This window comes from Myxocyprinus asiaticus, chromosome 1, assembly GCF_019703515.2.
Source record: "Myxocyprinus asiaticus isolate MX2 ecotype Aquarium Trade chromosome 1, UBuf_Myxa_2, whole genome shotgun sequence".
Classification (NCBI taxonomy): Eukaryota; Metazoa; Chordata; class Actinopteri; order Cypriniformes; family Catostomidae; genus Myxocyprinus; species Myxocyprinus asiaticus.
In genome coordinates, this window is record NC_059344.1 from 40164945 (window position 1) to 40181305 (window position 16361).

Consider the following 16361-nt stretch of genomic DNA (forward strand, 5'->3'; position numbering starts at 1 on the left):
ACATTCCACACTCCGTTTTGACGGTTGAAAAAGTACATCATCAGTGTACTTAAAGTACACTTCTTTTTGCTGCATTTTCAGTGTACACATACTACGCGCACTACAAAATGGCGTAGAATAGTGCAGAAGTGTGCGACTTGGGACGCACCTTTAGACTTTCCTTCTTACTATAGTGTATACTGTATATTACACAATTACAATAGTTTGCTTTTTTCTATCATGATAGCGACTCGTCAGTGACTTCTTTTGTTTTTATACTAAGCTAATGATATTTTCTATCCGATAAATCTATCTTAAGCTGTTTTACTCTTGGGGACTGTTGGCTGGTTTCCACAATGTACTATAGGAAAAACTTCACACATATACAAAAACATATTGCACATTACTAATATGGTGTTTCTTCTGATTGCAGCATTTATTTATTATTCAATATGGACCTGCCAGCTTTGAATTCTGTTATCCTAATGACCTGAGTGGGCAGTTAATTAAATAACCATTTTGTAATAAATGAGAAAATAGGATGAAGGAGAGGGTATGTAAACAAGAGTTATATCCCTTATTAGTGACCTCATAATTCAATGCCTTGTTTAGTATTTGATGAAAGTGTTAATGATAAACAGGTTGTTTGATGTACTTAATCACTTTAAGTGCCTTAATGAGAAAATTGACTAATTTAATCTTTGTAGCTAGAGTAGATCTCTTTCCTTCCTTTCAATGCCATAACAATAATGACTGCATAGCTGTCTTATGTTGCATTTTATGTGCTAAATGCATAGGTCCATGGTCCCGAGGCGTAAATTCATAGCTAAAAAGACGTTTGTTTGATAGAAAATATAATATGCCCACACTTTCTTATGGAATGCCCTTTCTCCCTATCAGCCATACATGATCACTGGTTCCATCAACAATCCTGTACAGTGTATTCACTGCCTAGGAAAAGAGGATAAATGTTCTCTCTGCAATTAATATGTTTATAGCATAAATATTTGATAAAGATTTACACTGCACAGAACTGCACAGAATCTAATTCATCATTTGAAGGTGGCAGCTTCTTGATGTTCACTTGTAAGAAAGATAAAACAAGCAGGAAGATGACAAAGAAAGCTTTAATTTATTGCCCTGAAGTTTGGGCACAGCCATGGTCCTTTAGATTTTAAAAATGTATATGCACATTAATCATTCACTGACAGTTTGGTTTGGTGAGTTTGGTAATTTACGCACACATTTATGTGTTTTTTACTGTCTGATAATATTTTTATGCCCATCAAAAGAAAAAAGAAATACAAAGCACACAGCAAGAAGTCATGTAAACGCAATATACATGTTTTGTATATTGTTTTGTTTATGTATATTAATAGCTGCTTTGATGTTTGCTGTTTTGATGAGTGTGTTTGTTTGTTTGCTTGTTTTTGAACGAATGGTTTAAAGACCCCAAGAAATCGCTTGACAAGCCCAGTTGACATATTTCTTTTTGAAACAGGAAGTCTGGACGGGACATATCATAGGGCTCATACATTTTAGTTTAGTCACAGCCATGAACTATAATGTGTTACTTGTTGGTAAATTGCAGGTAGAGGGAGCATTGGATTGAAAAAATATCTGTGTAGTACAGGTGTAACGGGAGCCAGCTGGTAGGTAGCTGTGCAATATGTAAACCTCACTCCCCTGGCCTCAAGAGGTGCACTAGCAACTGACGCTAGAGGCTGTAGCCTTTAGCCTATTCGTTAGCGTGCCCACCTCCTATGCCGGAGACGCCGTTTGAGTCCCGTTCAGAGCGGGTCGTGCAGGACCATTTACAGTGGTGCCGTGACCCGGATGGGAGTGAGGTTTAGGGGGGTGAGTGTATCGGAAGCCAGCTGGTAGGTAGCTGTGCAGTATGTAAACCTCACTCCCCTGGCCTCAAGAGGCACGCTAGCGACTGATGCTAGGGGCTATAGCCTTTAGCCTCCTCGTTTGCATGCCCGCCTCCCATGCCGGCTGACGGTTCAAATCCCGCTAGGAGCGGGTCGAGAAGGACCTGTAACATAGGCATCAATATTTTTGTTCAATTTTCCTGGAAGAGACACACTGTAATTTTTAAATGTGTATGTCTGTTAAAAGGGAATTTTAGGAGTACACAAGCATGTAGATCACCTCAAAGCAAAAAAAAAAAAAAAAAAAAAAAAAAGACACAAAACTCTAATGTTGATGTCATGGGGTCTTTAATATCCTAGCTGATGATTATGAGGCTGCAGTTGATGAGCATGATTATATATTGAACCTCATTCAAAAGAAAACTGCTTCAGCTAAATAAAACAGCATACATTTAAGGTCTGAATGTTCTCTGCAAGAGCGTTCCTTTTCCAGCCATTGAATTCTTTCCCCAGGCTCATAAAAGCACAAATAACCCTTTCTTTTTCTGTGTCTATTGCTTTATGTAGAATCCATTGCCGCCTTTGTTGAAGTTGTCCTGCAGCAACTAACTGAGCAGTTAGTTGTAACTAATAGTTTTAGATCATTGACCTATTGCTTTTCTGTTGAATTTTATCTTGGGTTTTATATGTCATATTGTAATCTAAATGATGCTTGTGAGTGAGTTTAGGTAAGACAGTACCTTCAGTTGGAATGCTGGTGGGCATGTGTGATGTGGCCTGGGTGGATGGTCCCTCAGTAGTTCCTTTGTGCCTTGCTGTCATTTTGGCAACTGACGGAGTGGTTAGAAGGTTAAGATTAGTAGTGCTGATGATGTCACAGGTATTGTCTTTTGTCTGCGAGAATGGAAGACAGTAAGATCATTAATTTGACAAACCTGGAATATGTTTTGCTAATTATGATTTATGCATGAATTTTGGTGGTGTAAAAGTAAGTATAGCAATACTTTATGGGGTTGAACAAAATACACGTTTAATTGGCGTTTTAAGCCCACACCTTTTGACTATTGAATTTCCATGACTTTTCAAGTCGTTCATTTGTGATTACTGGATAACGGTTTAAAAAAACAACAATATATTTTACAGAACCTGCACTCACAAAGAGCATTTTCAGTCTGATTAAATCTTTTAGAGCTGAGTATGACCAGAAAAATATACATTCACAACAGAAATGTCTATGACTTTTTAAGATTTTCAAGACTGTTTTTCAGATGTTTCAGGACTGGAAATCTAAATTTAATTTCCATTCCCAGATGTTTCTAGGTGTTCCGTTACTGGGGGAACCCTGCTAAAAGCTCAAGATAAAATTCATTATCATACATGTAATTTATTACTCAAAGGGGTTGAGATGCTGGAGAGAGAGAGAGAGAGAGAGAGAGAGAGAGAGAGAGAGAGAGAGAGAGAGAGAGAGAGAGAGAGAGCATCATTTTTTCTCTGGAAACTGCAGACTAGTGCGCAGTTAAACCAACAACAACAACAACACACACACACCTCATCTGGACAACTGTTATCCACCCAGTCCTGTCGATGGCGATCAAAGCCGCTGGAACATCTGAAATGAAAAGAGATCATTAGTATAAATAGGATTATTTTAAGAGACACACATGCTAGTTCAAATACATCCAACAAACATATTCACAACAATCCAGGGAACTGAATGTAGAGCTATATGTTCTTTCTGAACTATATACTTTGGCAATAACTGTGGTTCAGGTCAGGACATTTTAAACTAATAAATATAGTATACGGTGGATGTACATCTATAACATTATATCATTACTAGACGTTGACTTACAGAGTCAGGAGTAGGCAGTATTTCTAGTATTTCTTTCCTTCATCCCCTCCCTTCAATTAATCTTGCACTCAGAATGGATCACAATGGATCTGGGCTGCTTGACATTCCTGATGTCTGCAGTGATACAATCACCCTGACTCCCCATATCCTTCAGCAATTTCCCATTCTCAATTAATCTTTTCAAGATGTATTCTCTCCTTTCAGTTCAGTACTATTCACCATACACACATTCATATCATCTCTCTCTCTCTTTCTATCTCTCTGTTTCTTGCTGATATATTGGGGTCAGAAAAGAAGACACACATTTGCTCCCCACTCACTTCAGAGATTGTAAACAAAGCATATGTTTGTGTGTGTTTGTGTGTGTGTGTGTGTGTGTGTGAAGGTTCTTCCCTGAGCTTGTCACGGCTTTTCATTGAAAACCAGATGGAGCCATATTGTACTTCCCTGATCAAAAGGATCCTATTCCTTCTTGTGCTTGCAAAACTAATCAGTTTATAATTGAGTTTTTATAAAAAGGACACAAGTAAATAAACAACAAGGAAAAGTGTTATCTAGTCAATATTATAAGTGTTATCTAGTCAATAAAGTTTTGTAAACCTTAAGTCTACTACAATATATTTTTAGTTTTTAATGTGTTTAGTTTTCTGCATGTGTTTAGTTTTCAAGGGTGCATGTAAGATACAGCATCATCAAACTACAGACTAAAAGAAAGACCACAATACCGCCAACCTGTGCATAGCACTATACTGTAATACAAGCAACTTGAACAGAGGTGGCAAGTGGCACCATAGATGTCAAAGTGAAATCTTTGAATTACAGATTTCATGACCCACAGACAGGAAGCAGAGCCCTGCTAAGTGTGGCTACTGACTGGAGCAAACACTCATTAGCTTCTAATGTTTCACTGAAAAACATCACTATGTAACGCTGTTGGCATCTCATTTGTACTTTGTAATTGTGTTTTTTTGTTGTTGTTGCCATTACTTAAGTAAGAGATTTTAACTTTAATACTATTCCTTTTTTGAAGGTTTCATTAATTAGCAATGAAATGTAACCTTGTCATGCTCTGAAAAATCATATCACAGGAAGACAAGTAAAAATGAAAGATATCGCTCTGGATTTGAGGTTGCCCATGGTGGCAGCCAAATCCTTCATCAGCACTTCTGCAGCTTTTCATAATCTTATTTACATGTTAATGGCTGCAAATGCAGTCAGCTGAAAATAATTTAGATCCAGTAATAATCTGACCTTGAGAGTGAAAGAATACTTTTCTGAGTATGCAAATGTAATGGCAGAGATTTTGATGCACATAATCATTACTATTACACTCATCTGTTCAAGTTAGAAGAGTACAGTTTCTTCAGTGAAAATGAAATGGCAAGCACAAAACCAAGGCAGAGAAATTAATTATGAAAAGTAGATTTTATGTGCAACAATCCGCTATGATAATTTTCTGTTACCCAAACTAGTAAAAAAAACTTGCTTTCGAACTTGTTTGAATGTGTGAGTGTGTTAGGAAGTCAGTTGTGTCAAATAAGGCTTCAAAGGCTCACTTTCTCTGAAGAAAATAGGTGAAACTCATGAAAATTAATTTAATTAATTAATGAAGTTATGTGCAGGTAATGTCAAATAATCTTTTAATGTTTTGATAAATCACCATTCTTGACCACCAATTCAAGTACTAAAATAAATATTTTTCAATAATTAATTTGATAATTTACCATACATTGTCAGTACTGGGATTTTGTTAGTCAGTGGATTAACATGGATCAGCAAGTATTAGCCAGAAAGACTAATTGGTCTTTAAGTAAAGTTTTCACCTCTACACTGCAAGAATAGAAATCATTCAATTGAAACAGCACAAGAAGTTCTGGGTTGTGGCCTGATATACCTTTTGATTTAATAAACAAATAATGCATTTGTATGTCAGTGGATGTACAGACCATTTCAAGGACTATTCATCAGATTAAGGCGGTGACGTCTTTGTCCCCTGAACACTTCCTGCTAGTTTTCAAACTCATTCAAAACAAAAGCGGGAGTAGCTGGAGCTACTCAAAGTAGCTGGAGTAGCATACAAACTAGCGCAGAACAAAGAGACAAGAAAACTATTTTTATAATTAAAAAAATGAATCCTTGCCTTCTCCACAGGTCATGCAGACAGCTTCACTGAACGGCTTAATTGGTTATTATAAGAGCGATCCAATATTCCAGATCTTTCCGCTGAGGAAATAGATGTGAGCATCTAAACTATGATACAGTTTCATCGCCTCTCTTGCGTAGACGCCAGAATCAACAACATGTCTGGATAAGTAATTTCAGGTAAAAGTTTGATGTTCTTTGGGAAAATATATAAACTCATGGATCCGTTAATGATACTGGAAATGCGTCAGGATCAGTATCGTTGTAATTCCTTTGTTATTGTTTACATCCTTGAAATGGTCTTTATCATAAGCAGGAACCCTAGGCAGAGCGTGAACGAACTGCAGGGTAAGGCACCTTGAATGCAAAAGATTTTTCAAATTGCAGGTAATGTTCACACTCCATAAAAAACTCCAGAAGAATAAATTATTAAAAGAATATTCCAGGTTCAATAAGAGTTAAGTTCAGTCAGCAGCATTTGTGGCATAATGTTGATTACCACAAAAATCAATTTAGACTCTTTTCTACAAAAACAAAATCTATATTATAGTGAGGAATTTACAGTGGAAGTGAATAAGGGGTAAATTTTTGGTGGGTTTAAAATTTAATAAAAGCACTTACATTGATTCTTTGTCAAAACTTGTACATTATTTGAGGTGTAAAGTTGTTTAAATTGTAATTTTTCCAGTCATTTTAGGGTTTGATGGTTTGATGACATCATATCGTTATGGCAATGAAGTTGTAAAATTGGCTAGGATAAGTGATTGTATCACACTAAAAAATGCAATCTGCTTGCATTTTTCTATGCAGTTTAACTGGAAGCAGCATAAAATGTTCAACAGCTGAGCGATTAGAGCATGCATCACAGTGCATGAGAGAACATCGCCGCCCGATATCACTCAACGCCACTAATAACAGCCACAATAAGCACTCACTATAACAAATGCCAGTGCTGTATCACCACTTATAATAACAAGCAGGACGAAAAGGAAACTCCTGCTCAAGAACCGGAGATGTTTCTTCTGCATTAGACACTTACCTGATGAAAGCTATTTCAAAAAGTGGTGGGGACAAAATTGGCAAAGGCAAAAAGTTGTAGGAAAATGTTCCACCCGTAAAGGATGCATACATCAGCACACCAAATAATATATGAACTCGTGAAAGGGAGGTTTTGTCAAATTTTGCTCATTTTAGAGGACAATGTTGTCCCCAAACTATAGCTAAGTATGTGCACATGCACTCATACTGCATGCAGCCATTGTTTCCATAACCTCTAGCTAAACAAAATGGGTATGCATATTGATGGAGTCTGAACACAAACATCCAACTCCATTAGGAGAAGATTCAGTAGAGAGAGGCAAGAAATGGACTTAGTGTTCCTGTTTAATTATACAATGCAGCAAGCTTTGAAGCCAGTATCATAGAGAGGGTAAGGTCCCATTGCTGGCATTGAAAGTTGTGGTATGATTTGTAAGGGACAATCTACAGTCAGCCGGTTGTTTTTGCAAAATAAACCCAGTGACGCCATGCAAGGGCCGGAAGTGTGAACAGAGAGCTCTGCGCACTTTGCAAGTTTTTCATTCTTTTTGTGTCATAAACCGGTGAGATTCAATACACCCTGTTCCATAACTGTTCTGTGAGGTAAATATGTAAAAGAATTCAAAATCATCAGGCTCTGGAGACATTAAAAGACACTTATGTGCTCAAGCTGATACCCCTGACAGGGCCGCAGACCAGGGAATCGGTTTGGACGGTGCGGTGGGAGAGATTTAGCGTCAGCTGTCGAGTATGTCGGCAATGCTGGCGAAGGTCGTTGCGGACTTGGAGGGTCTTGCTGTAATATGTCGATCGATCACTTTCATGGAGATGAAATTCACTGAGTTGGTTACAAGAATGAGGGACATCGAGAAACAGATCGATTATCTGGAGTCATAGGAGAGGGAATTAGCTGCTAACCCGCTAGCGACCAAAGTAGATTTGGAATGTGTTTGGACAAAACTGGAAGACCTTGAGAATTGTATCCAAATTCTTGGAATTCTTGAGAACGAAGAAGGCCAAGATATGGTGAAATTCCTAGACAAGCTTTTCCCGAGTCTGCTCGACATAATAGGCCATAAGATGGAAATCAAGCGAGCTCACAGAGTCCCGGCTCAGAGATCCACGAAGGGAGACAGGCCCCAATCAATTCTGGCCAAATTTCTGAGATCATCCGATCTTGTGTTACGCGAGTCGAGGAGTAGAGGAAGGCTTTCTTGGAAGAACCACAGCATTTTCTTGTTCCCAGACTTTGCGAATTCGACAAGAGAGAAACTTTATCGATTCAAGGAATGCAAGAAACTCTTACATCAACGGAAGGTCACTTTTGCACTGATGTTCAAGGCCAAATTGAGAATAGATACTAAGGATGGCCGCAAAATATTTACATGTCCACAGCAAGCAATGTCTTTCATGGACTGAGGAAGTCATGGTTTTTTTCTCACGTTGCAGCCAAGTGAGCTTGACTCACTGAACATTCACTGACCAGGACAGTGATATTTTGAAATTTACCTATTTTCCAGAACATTCCAGATAGATTCAGTGCTAAGTAAACTTGGAGTAACTTCTAGAACTTTTTCCAGAAATATAAATAGTAGTATAAATACAGAGGCCTTTATCCCACCAGTTCAGTTTAGTTCCAGCTGCCTAAGTGGATACATATCTGCATTTTTCTGAGATGGCATCAAGAGGCTGCAAGCATCTGGCAGGCGCATTTTGCTGTCTGCGGCCAATTTATCAAGACAAGAGTGAAAAAGTACTCAGTGGAAGCATCTGCTAAGATGTGTGAGGCCTACAAGGCATATTTCGGCATGCCTGTCGGGGATCAAGACAAACCCTGGGCACCTCATTTCACCAGCGAGCACTGTAAAAAAACTCTGTAAGGTAAGATGGACAATTGTTGCTCAGAATTTTATGTTATAAAATTTGTTAATTTTAAAAATTGTAAAAGTTTTTAATTTTAAAATGTTTTACAATTTTCAATATTATTGAAAAAATATATCATATATGAAAAATCTCTTACACATTAGTCATGGGTGAAATAAATGTATTTTTGTAGGATGGTACAGAGGGGAAAATAGAGCCATGAAGTTCGCTATCCCAAGAATTTGGCAGGAACCCACTGACCACTCAAGCAACTGCTACTTCTGCATGGTGGACTCTTCCAAATGTTGGACTGGCAAGAATGTACCTGCTATCACATATCCGGACCTTCCTTCATCCATCGCCCCGGTGCCACACTGCCATTAGCTCCCCGTACCCACTGCTCCGGAGAGAGAGCAGCCGTATTTATAAAACAGCAGCAAGTCAGAGAGCGAGAAAGACGTTGTAGATCCAGATGACAATTTCAGAGGTGGAGCTCAGGAGAGAAACCCATACTACCCCAACCAAAAAGACCTCAACGACTAAATTAGAGATCTTGGTCTCACCAAGTCCAATGCCAAGCTTTTGACGTCTAGGCTCAAGCAGTGGAACTTGTTGGATGAAAGTGTGCAAGTCGCAGATCAGAGGAAGCGTCACCAACCTTTTTCCAGCTTCTTCACCCGTCAAGATGGGCTCTGCTTCTGCCAAAATGTGACCAGTCTGTTCGAGGCAATCAGAATCACCTGTAACCAGAATGAGTGGTGCCTCTTCATTGACAGCTCATCCAGGAGCCTCAAAGCCATGCTGCTCCATAATGGTAACAAGTACCCGTTTCTTCCCCTGGCTCACTCGGTGCACCGCAAAGAGGATTAAAACAGCATCAAGACCTTGCTGGATGCTTTGAAGTATGATGAGTACAGCTGGGAGGTCATAGGAGACTTCAAAATGGTGGCATTCCTGATGGGCCTCCAAGGCAGTTTTACCAAGTTTCCCTGCTATCTTTGCCTTTGCTTTTGTATTACTTTAGTATAAATACATGTTAATTTGGATTCATATGTTGTTTTTTCTGACTTTGTGAACGAAAAGACACAAATTCGCCTGTTTTCTCACTGGAAATAGGTAAATTTCAAAATATCACTGTCCTTGTCACAAAAGCAAAGTTTGTGGGGAATAATAGCAATTTTCTATACTTTTGAGGCATAAGCAATCAGGTAAATAACACTTACTACCCAGGAACAAAAATTGTGTTACATAGTGTTATTGCACTAAGTTTGGTTGTTTTTGACACAATCTAGTTTTTCTAATATTTCAAAATGTCAAATGTTAATATAAGTGGATTGTCTATCTCCACGTGGAATGTGAATGGGTTGGGGCACTCCATAAAAAGAGGGAAGGTTATTTCTTTTCTTAAATGAAAGAACAATTACATAGTGTTTCTTCAAGAAACGCATCTTTCACTACAATAAGCTGAAAAATTTGGGAAGATGGGGTGGGCATGTTTTCTTTAATGCTGGCTCAAGTAAGAGCAGGGGAGTCATTACATTGACAAGTAAACATCTACAATCCAAATGTCTCTTACAGAATAAAGATAAATTAGGAAGTGTCATTATTGTTTTAGCAGAAATTCAGGGGCAAAGTTTGATTTTGGCTAATATTTACGCACCTAATGCTGATTTTCAGGGCTTTTTTATAGACCTTGAAGGGATGTTGTAAGCTGCTGGCACTCCTCATGATATAATATTGGGAGGAGACTTTAATCTATTGATGGATTCAGTCCTTGATCATAGTGAAGCAAAAGTGCGTAAGCCCCCTAGAGCTACACTGACGCTTCTCAGGATGTGTAAAAATCTTGGTCTTGCAGATATTTGGAGACTTCTGAACCCATCTGGTAGGAACTATACATTTTTTTCATAAGTCCATAAGATTTATTTTAGAATAGATTTTTTTTTATATCTAAGTCCCTCATTTCATCTGTTGTTGATTGCTCAATTGCAAACATCTTAGTCTCAGATCACGCCCTGGTGAGGTGTTGCCACATATAGAGAAAAATAAATCATATAGTTGGCGCTTTAATGTATCCCTTTTGCAAAATCCTGATTTCCAACAAATGTTAAAGGCTAAAATCAATGTTTATATGGAGACCAACTGGTCCTCAGTATCCTCTGTGGGTGTGGCTTGGGAGGCACTTAAGGCAGTTCTTAGGGGTCGGATCATAGCGTATGCCTCATTCATCAAAACATCCAAAGCATGAGAACTCGTGGAGCTGGAAGGGAATGTTAAAAGTGCCAAGGCAGAGGTGAAGCGCCAAATGTCACCTGATGGCCTCAGAGAATTGACCCGATTGAAATACAGATATAATACTATTTTGTCATGGAAGGTGGAGTTTTGGCTATTCAGGGCAAGACAGTCATACTTTGAGTAGGGGGACAAAGCAGGGAAGCTTTTGGCTAGTTATATAAAGCAGAGATAGTCTTTTTCTACCATTCCCTCAGTGAAATTTGCTGGTGGTAAAATTTTTACCTCGGCCATTGATATTAATAATGCTTTTAAAGGATTCTATCTTGATCTCTATAGTTCAACATCTTCGTCTACTGATGAAGATATTAGAAACTTTGTGGAACCTTTAGAACTCCCTAAATTTACGACTGAGCAAAAAAATTCTCTTGATTCTGAGATAACCTTGGAGGAGCTTGGCAAGGTAATTAAGGCCCTGCCTACAGGCAAGGCTCCAGGGCCAGATGGCTTTGCCGCAGAATTTTTTAGATCTTATGCTACAGAACTGGCTCCACTTTTGTTAGAAGTTAATACGGAATCATTAAAGAATGGAAAGTTTCCGCCAACCAAGACACAAGCCCGGATCAGCTTGATTCTTAAAAAGGACAAAGATCCAAGCGAGTGTAAGAGTTACCGTCCAATTTCCCTGATCCAGCTAGATGTTAAAATATTGTCAAATATTTTGGCTAATTGATTAAATAAATGTATGCCATCTCTTATACATACAGATCAGGTGGGGTTTATTTGGGGCCGCAGCTCTTCTGATAACATTAGGTATTTCATCAATATCATGTGGTCTGTGGCGAATGATCAGACTCCGGTAGCTGCCATCTCACTTGACGCTGAAAAGGCGTTTGATATGGTAGAATGGGATTATCTTTTTAAGATTTTGGAAATATATGGGTTTGGGAGTACGTTTATTGGATGGATTAAGTTGCTTTATAGACACCCGGTAGCGGCGGTACAAACAAATTGATTAATTTCAGATTATTTTACTCTGGATAGGGACACCCGGCAGGGTTGCCCTCTTTCCCAATTATTGTTCTATCTTGCCCTGGAACCATTAGCAGCCACGATAAGAAAGGAGGATAATTTTCCAGGGGTGATGGCAGGAGGTATGGCACATAAGATTCTGCTTTACGCAGATGATATTTGATTATTCATCTCCGACCCTACTAGATCTATGCCTTGCCTCCATGGAACTATTAATTCCTTTTATTAATTAATTGGTCTAAATCTGAAGCTTTGGCTCTGACAGCCGGGCGCCTTCCAGTGGCCCAAACAGGGCATTAAGTATTTGGGCATTTTATTCCCTGCAAATTTGTCTGATTTAGTTAGAATTAATTCTGATTTAGTTTGAATTACACCCTTTAATAAAAAGGTTTTCAAGCAATGTGGGCAGGTGGGCTTCATTACATTTATCGATGATTGGGAAGGTTAATGTTATTAAAATGAATTGTATTCCAAAATTCAACTACCTGCTACAGTCTCTCCCTGTAGATATACACCTCTCTTACTTCAAGCAATTTGATAGCATAGCAAAGTCTTTCATTTGGAATGGTAAGCATCCCAGATTACATTTCAGTAAGCTGCATAGGCCGACTGACAAAGGTGGGCTTGGCCTACCCAAGATTTTGTTTTATTATTATGCATTCAGTCTCAGTTATTTGGCTTATTGGATGCTTCCACCTGAAACAGACCCTCCCTGGTTTTGTATTGAACAGTAATTTCTTGCCCCTATTTTGCCATTGCAAAGCCTTTCTATCAAACTAACCGGAGAAGTTAAATTACACCCCGTTATCTCGCATTTGCACTCGGTATGGACAAAAGTGTCCAGAGTGTTTAATTCGGATATTTATCTAAATGTTGATTTGAGCTTATGGCTGAACCCCAAATGATGTATTAATAAGTCCCCTTTCTGCTGGTCAGAGTGGATTGTGAGGGGGGTTACTACACACTGTGACCTATATGAGAGTAGTGTGTTGAGATCCTTTGAAAATTTGGTTCAACATTTTGGGATCCCCAGATCTCACTTGCTCTGTACTATTTTTGGAAATAGCATACACCCCCCTAAAGTGGCAGATACTATGGGAGTGGTGATTACTGCTTTTGGAAAAGGTCATGAGGCATCAGTGTATTACTCATTGCTAATTCAGAGTCTGGGGGACAGAGCTTCAACTTCTCTCAAGAGATTATGGGAGAAAGATTTAAACTTGGAATTGGAGGAGGTAGGATTCTAAAAAACATCAAGTCTGCATCTAGAGACGCAACGGTGTGCCATATGCAATTCAAGATTTTACATCAGTTCCATTGGACCCCCTCTAGATTGTATAGGCTTGGTCTTAAAGACACGCCCACCAGCTAGCGATGCCAATCAGAGGATAGAGACATAACGCATGTCTTTTGGGGGTGTGTTAAGATCCAGGAGTTTTGGTTGAAGGTTCAGAGTTTGGTGTGTGATGTATTGGGCACTCGGGTATCATTTTGCCCCAGACTCTGTATTTTGGGCAAATAGACACATAAAGAGTTGGGTCTTAACCAGTGTCATGATCACCAGACAGATACTTTTAAGGGAATGGAGGTCGGCTGAAGCGCCCTCATTTCAGGATAGTGCTCGGAGATGGGAAGGGTGGCGGCCTTTGAAGAAGGGTCATTTAGAAGAATGGGGAAGTTTAACTTGTTCATGGAGAAATGGTGCAAATATCTGTCATTTATGGATGTTTGATTATTATTAATATATTTTTTATTTTTTTGTGTGTGTGTGTCTATATCATGTACAACCACTGGGATGTTGTTGGGGGCCAGGACGGGATTGGGAATTGGGAGGGGAAGGGGTAATAGTGGGTTTTAATGTTGATTCTGTGTATATATGTTTTGTTTTTCTATGTTCAAATTTATGAATTGATAAAAATTGTTAATCTGAAGAATCAGACTGATCCGGGCTTGTGTCATGGTTGGCGGAAGCTTTCCATTCTTTTATGATTCTGTATAAACTTCTAGCAAAAGTGGACCCAGTTCTGTAGCATAAGATCAAAAAAAATTCAGCGGCAAAGCCATCCGGCCCCAGAGCCTTGCCTGTAGGCAAGGCCTTAATTACCTCACTAAACTCCTCCAAGTTTATCTCAGAATCAAGAGAATTTTTTTGCTCAGCCGATACTTTAGGAAGTTCTAATGGTTCCACAAAGTTTCTAATATCCTCTTCAGTAGACGAAGATGTGGAACTATGTGGAGATAAATATTTCACCACCAGCAGATTTCACTGAGGGAATGGTAGAAAAAGACTCTCTCTGTTTTATATATCTAGCCAGAAGCTTCCCTACTTTGTCCCCCAACTCAAAGTATGACTGTCTTGTATATGTATGACCCTGAATACCCAAAACTCCACCTGCCGCGACAAAATAGTATTATATCTCTATTTCAATCGGGTCACTTCTCTGAGGCCATTAGACGACATTCAGTGTTTCAGTTCTGCCTTAGAACTTTAAATATTCCCTTCCAATTCAACAAGTTCTTGTGCTTTGGATTTTTTGGTGAATGTGGCATACTGTATGATCCGGCCCCTAAGAACCACCTTAAGTACTTCCTAAGCCACGCCAACAGAGGATACTGAGGACTAGTTGGTCTCCATATAGACATTGATTTCAACCTTTAACATTTGTTTTTCTGGATTTTGCAAAAGGGAAACATTAAAGCACCAACTATATGATTTCCTTTTCTTCACATGTGGCAACACCTCTAAACACACCAGGGTGTGAACTGAGACTAAAATGTTTCCAATTGAGCAATCAACAACAGATGAAATGAGGGACTTCTATTCTTTTCTTAAATTTATATAGGGACTTCTATATAAAAATCTATTCTAAAATAAATCTTATGGACTGATGAAAAAAAATTATAGTTCCTACCAGATGGGTTCAGAAGTCTCCAAATATCTGCAAGACCTAGATTTTTACACATCCTGAGAAGTGTCAGTGTTGCTCTAGGGGGCTTACACACTTTTGCTTCACAGACTGAATCCATCAATAGATTAAAGTCTCCTCCCAATATTATATCATGAGGGGTGCCAGCGACTTGCAACATCCCATCAAGATCTATAAAAAAGCCCTGAAAATCAGCGTTAGGTGCATAAATATTAGCCAAAATCAAACTTTGCCCCTGAATTTCTGCTAAAACAATAATGACTCTTCCTAATTTATCTTTAATCTGTTTGAGGCATTTGAATTGTAGATGTTTACTTATCAGCGTAATGACTCCCCTGCTCTTACTCGAGCCAGCACTAAAGAACGCATGCTCACCCCATATTCTCCCAAATTGTTCAGCTTCCTGTGGTGAAAGATGCGTTTCTTGAAGAAACACTATATCATATTTCTAATGCTTAAGAAGAGAAATAACCTTCTTTCTTTTTATAGTGTGCCCCAATCCATTCACATTCCACGTGGAGAGAGACAATCCACTCATATTAACATTTGACATTTTGACATATAAGAAAAAATATATCTTATGTCAAAAACAAGATTATAAAGACCACATTCCAACTTTAGTGCATCCCTCAAAACCCGAACATCCCCCAAAACCAAACAAACAGAAAAAAGAATGATGCGCGCATTAACTCCACACACGACAGCACCAACTGCCATCTATCCCTCCAAACTCAAACAGTCCATGCACGCCTACGAGAACCCCTGTGAAAATTTGCTGTCAGATTACTCAAGTCTGGTGTTTCTATACAAATTTTGTGAGACAGAATTACATGGCAAAAGATAATCTATAAAACAAACTCCAGCCAATAGGCAGACTAAACACAAAGAGCGTGTAGATTCATCCATAAAACTGTCCTGAAGGTGTGTTACTCTACTAAATAAACACCAGCCGCTAGGCGGAACAAGCACAAGAAGAGCGCACAGATTCCCCAAACAGTCAAGTGGATGTGAGCCGGTCCACTCGGCTGCAACATGAGTGCAACAAATGACTTAATCACTCCAATGTCTTGCAAGAAATACTCCACAAAACAAACTCCAGCCAATAGGAGGAATAAGTAGAAAGAGCATGTAGATTCATCCATAAAGCTGTCCTGAAGATGTGTTACTCTACAAAATAAACTCCAGCCGCTAGGTGGAACCAGCATCAAAAAAAAAAGAAAAACGCGCTCAGCGCTCAGTTTCCTCGAACAGTCAAGTGAATGTTCAGTGAGCCGGTCCACTCGGCTGCAACGTGAGTACCACAAGATGACTTACTCACTCCATTGACTTCATGAAGGACATCGCTTGCTGTGGGCATGTGAATGTTTTATGGCCATCCTTAGCATCCATTCTCAATTTGACCGGGAATATTAGTGCAAAAGC

The 16361-nt window shown here is 39.0% G+C and overlaps 1 protein-coding gene across 1 annotated transcript in view; it reads right to left on the reverse strand.

The window, feature by feature from the left end:
* The window catches only part of plxdc2b (plexin domain containing 2b), a 103313-nt gene that overhangs the window by 15575 nt on the left and 71377 nt on the right, over positions 1 to 16361 (reverse strand). Inside the window, exons 10-11 of the mRNA XM_051662231.1 lie at positions 3402 to 3462; positions 2594 to 2747 (exon numbers count right to left, since the gene is read on the reverse strand). Coding sequence (XP_051518191.1) covers positions 2594 to 2747; positions 3402 to 3462 — 215 coding nt within the window. The remainder of the gene's footprint in view (positions 1 to 2593; positions 2748 to 3401; positions 3463 to 16361) is intronic.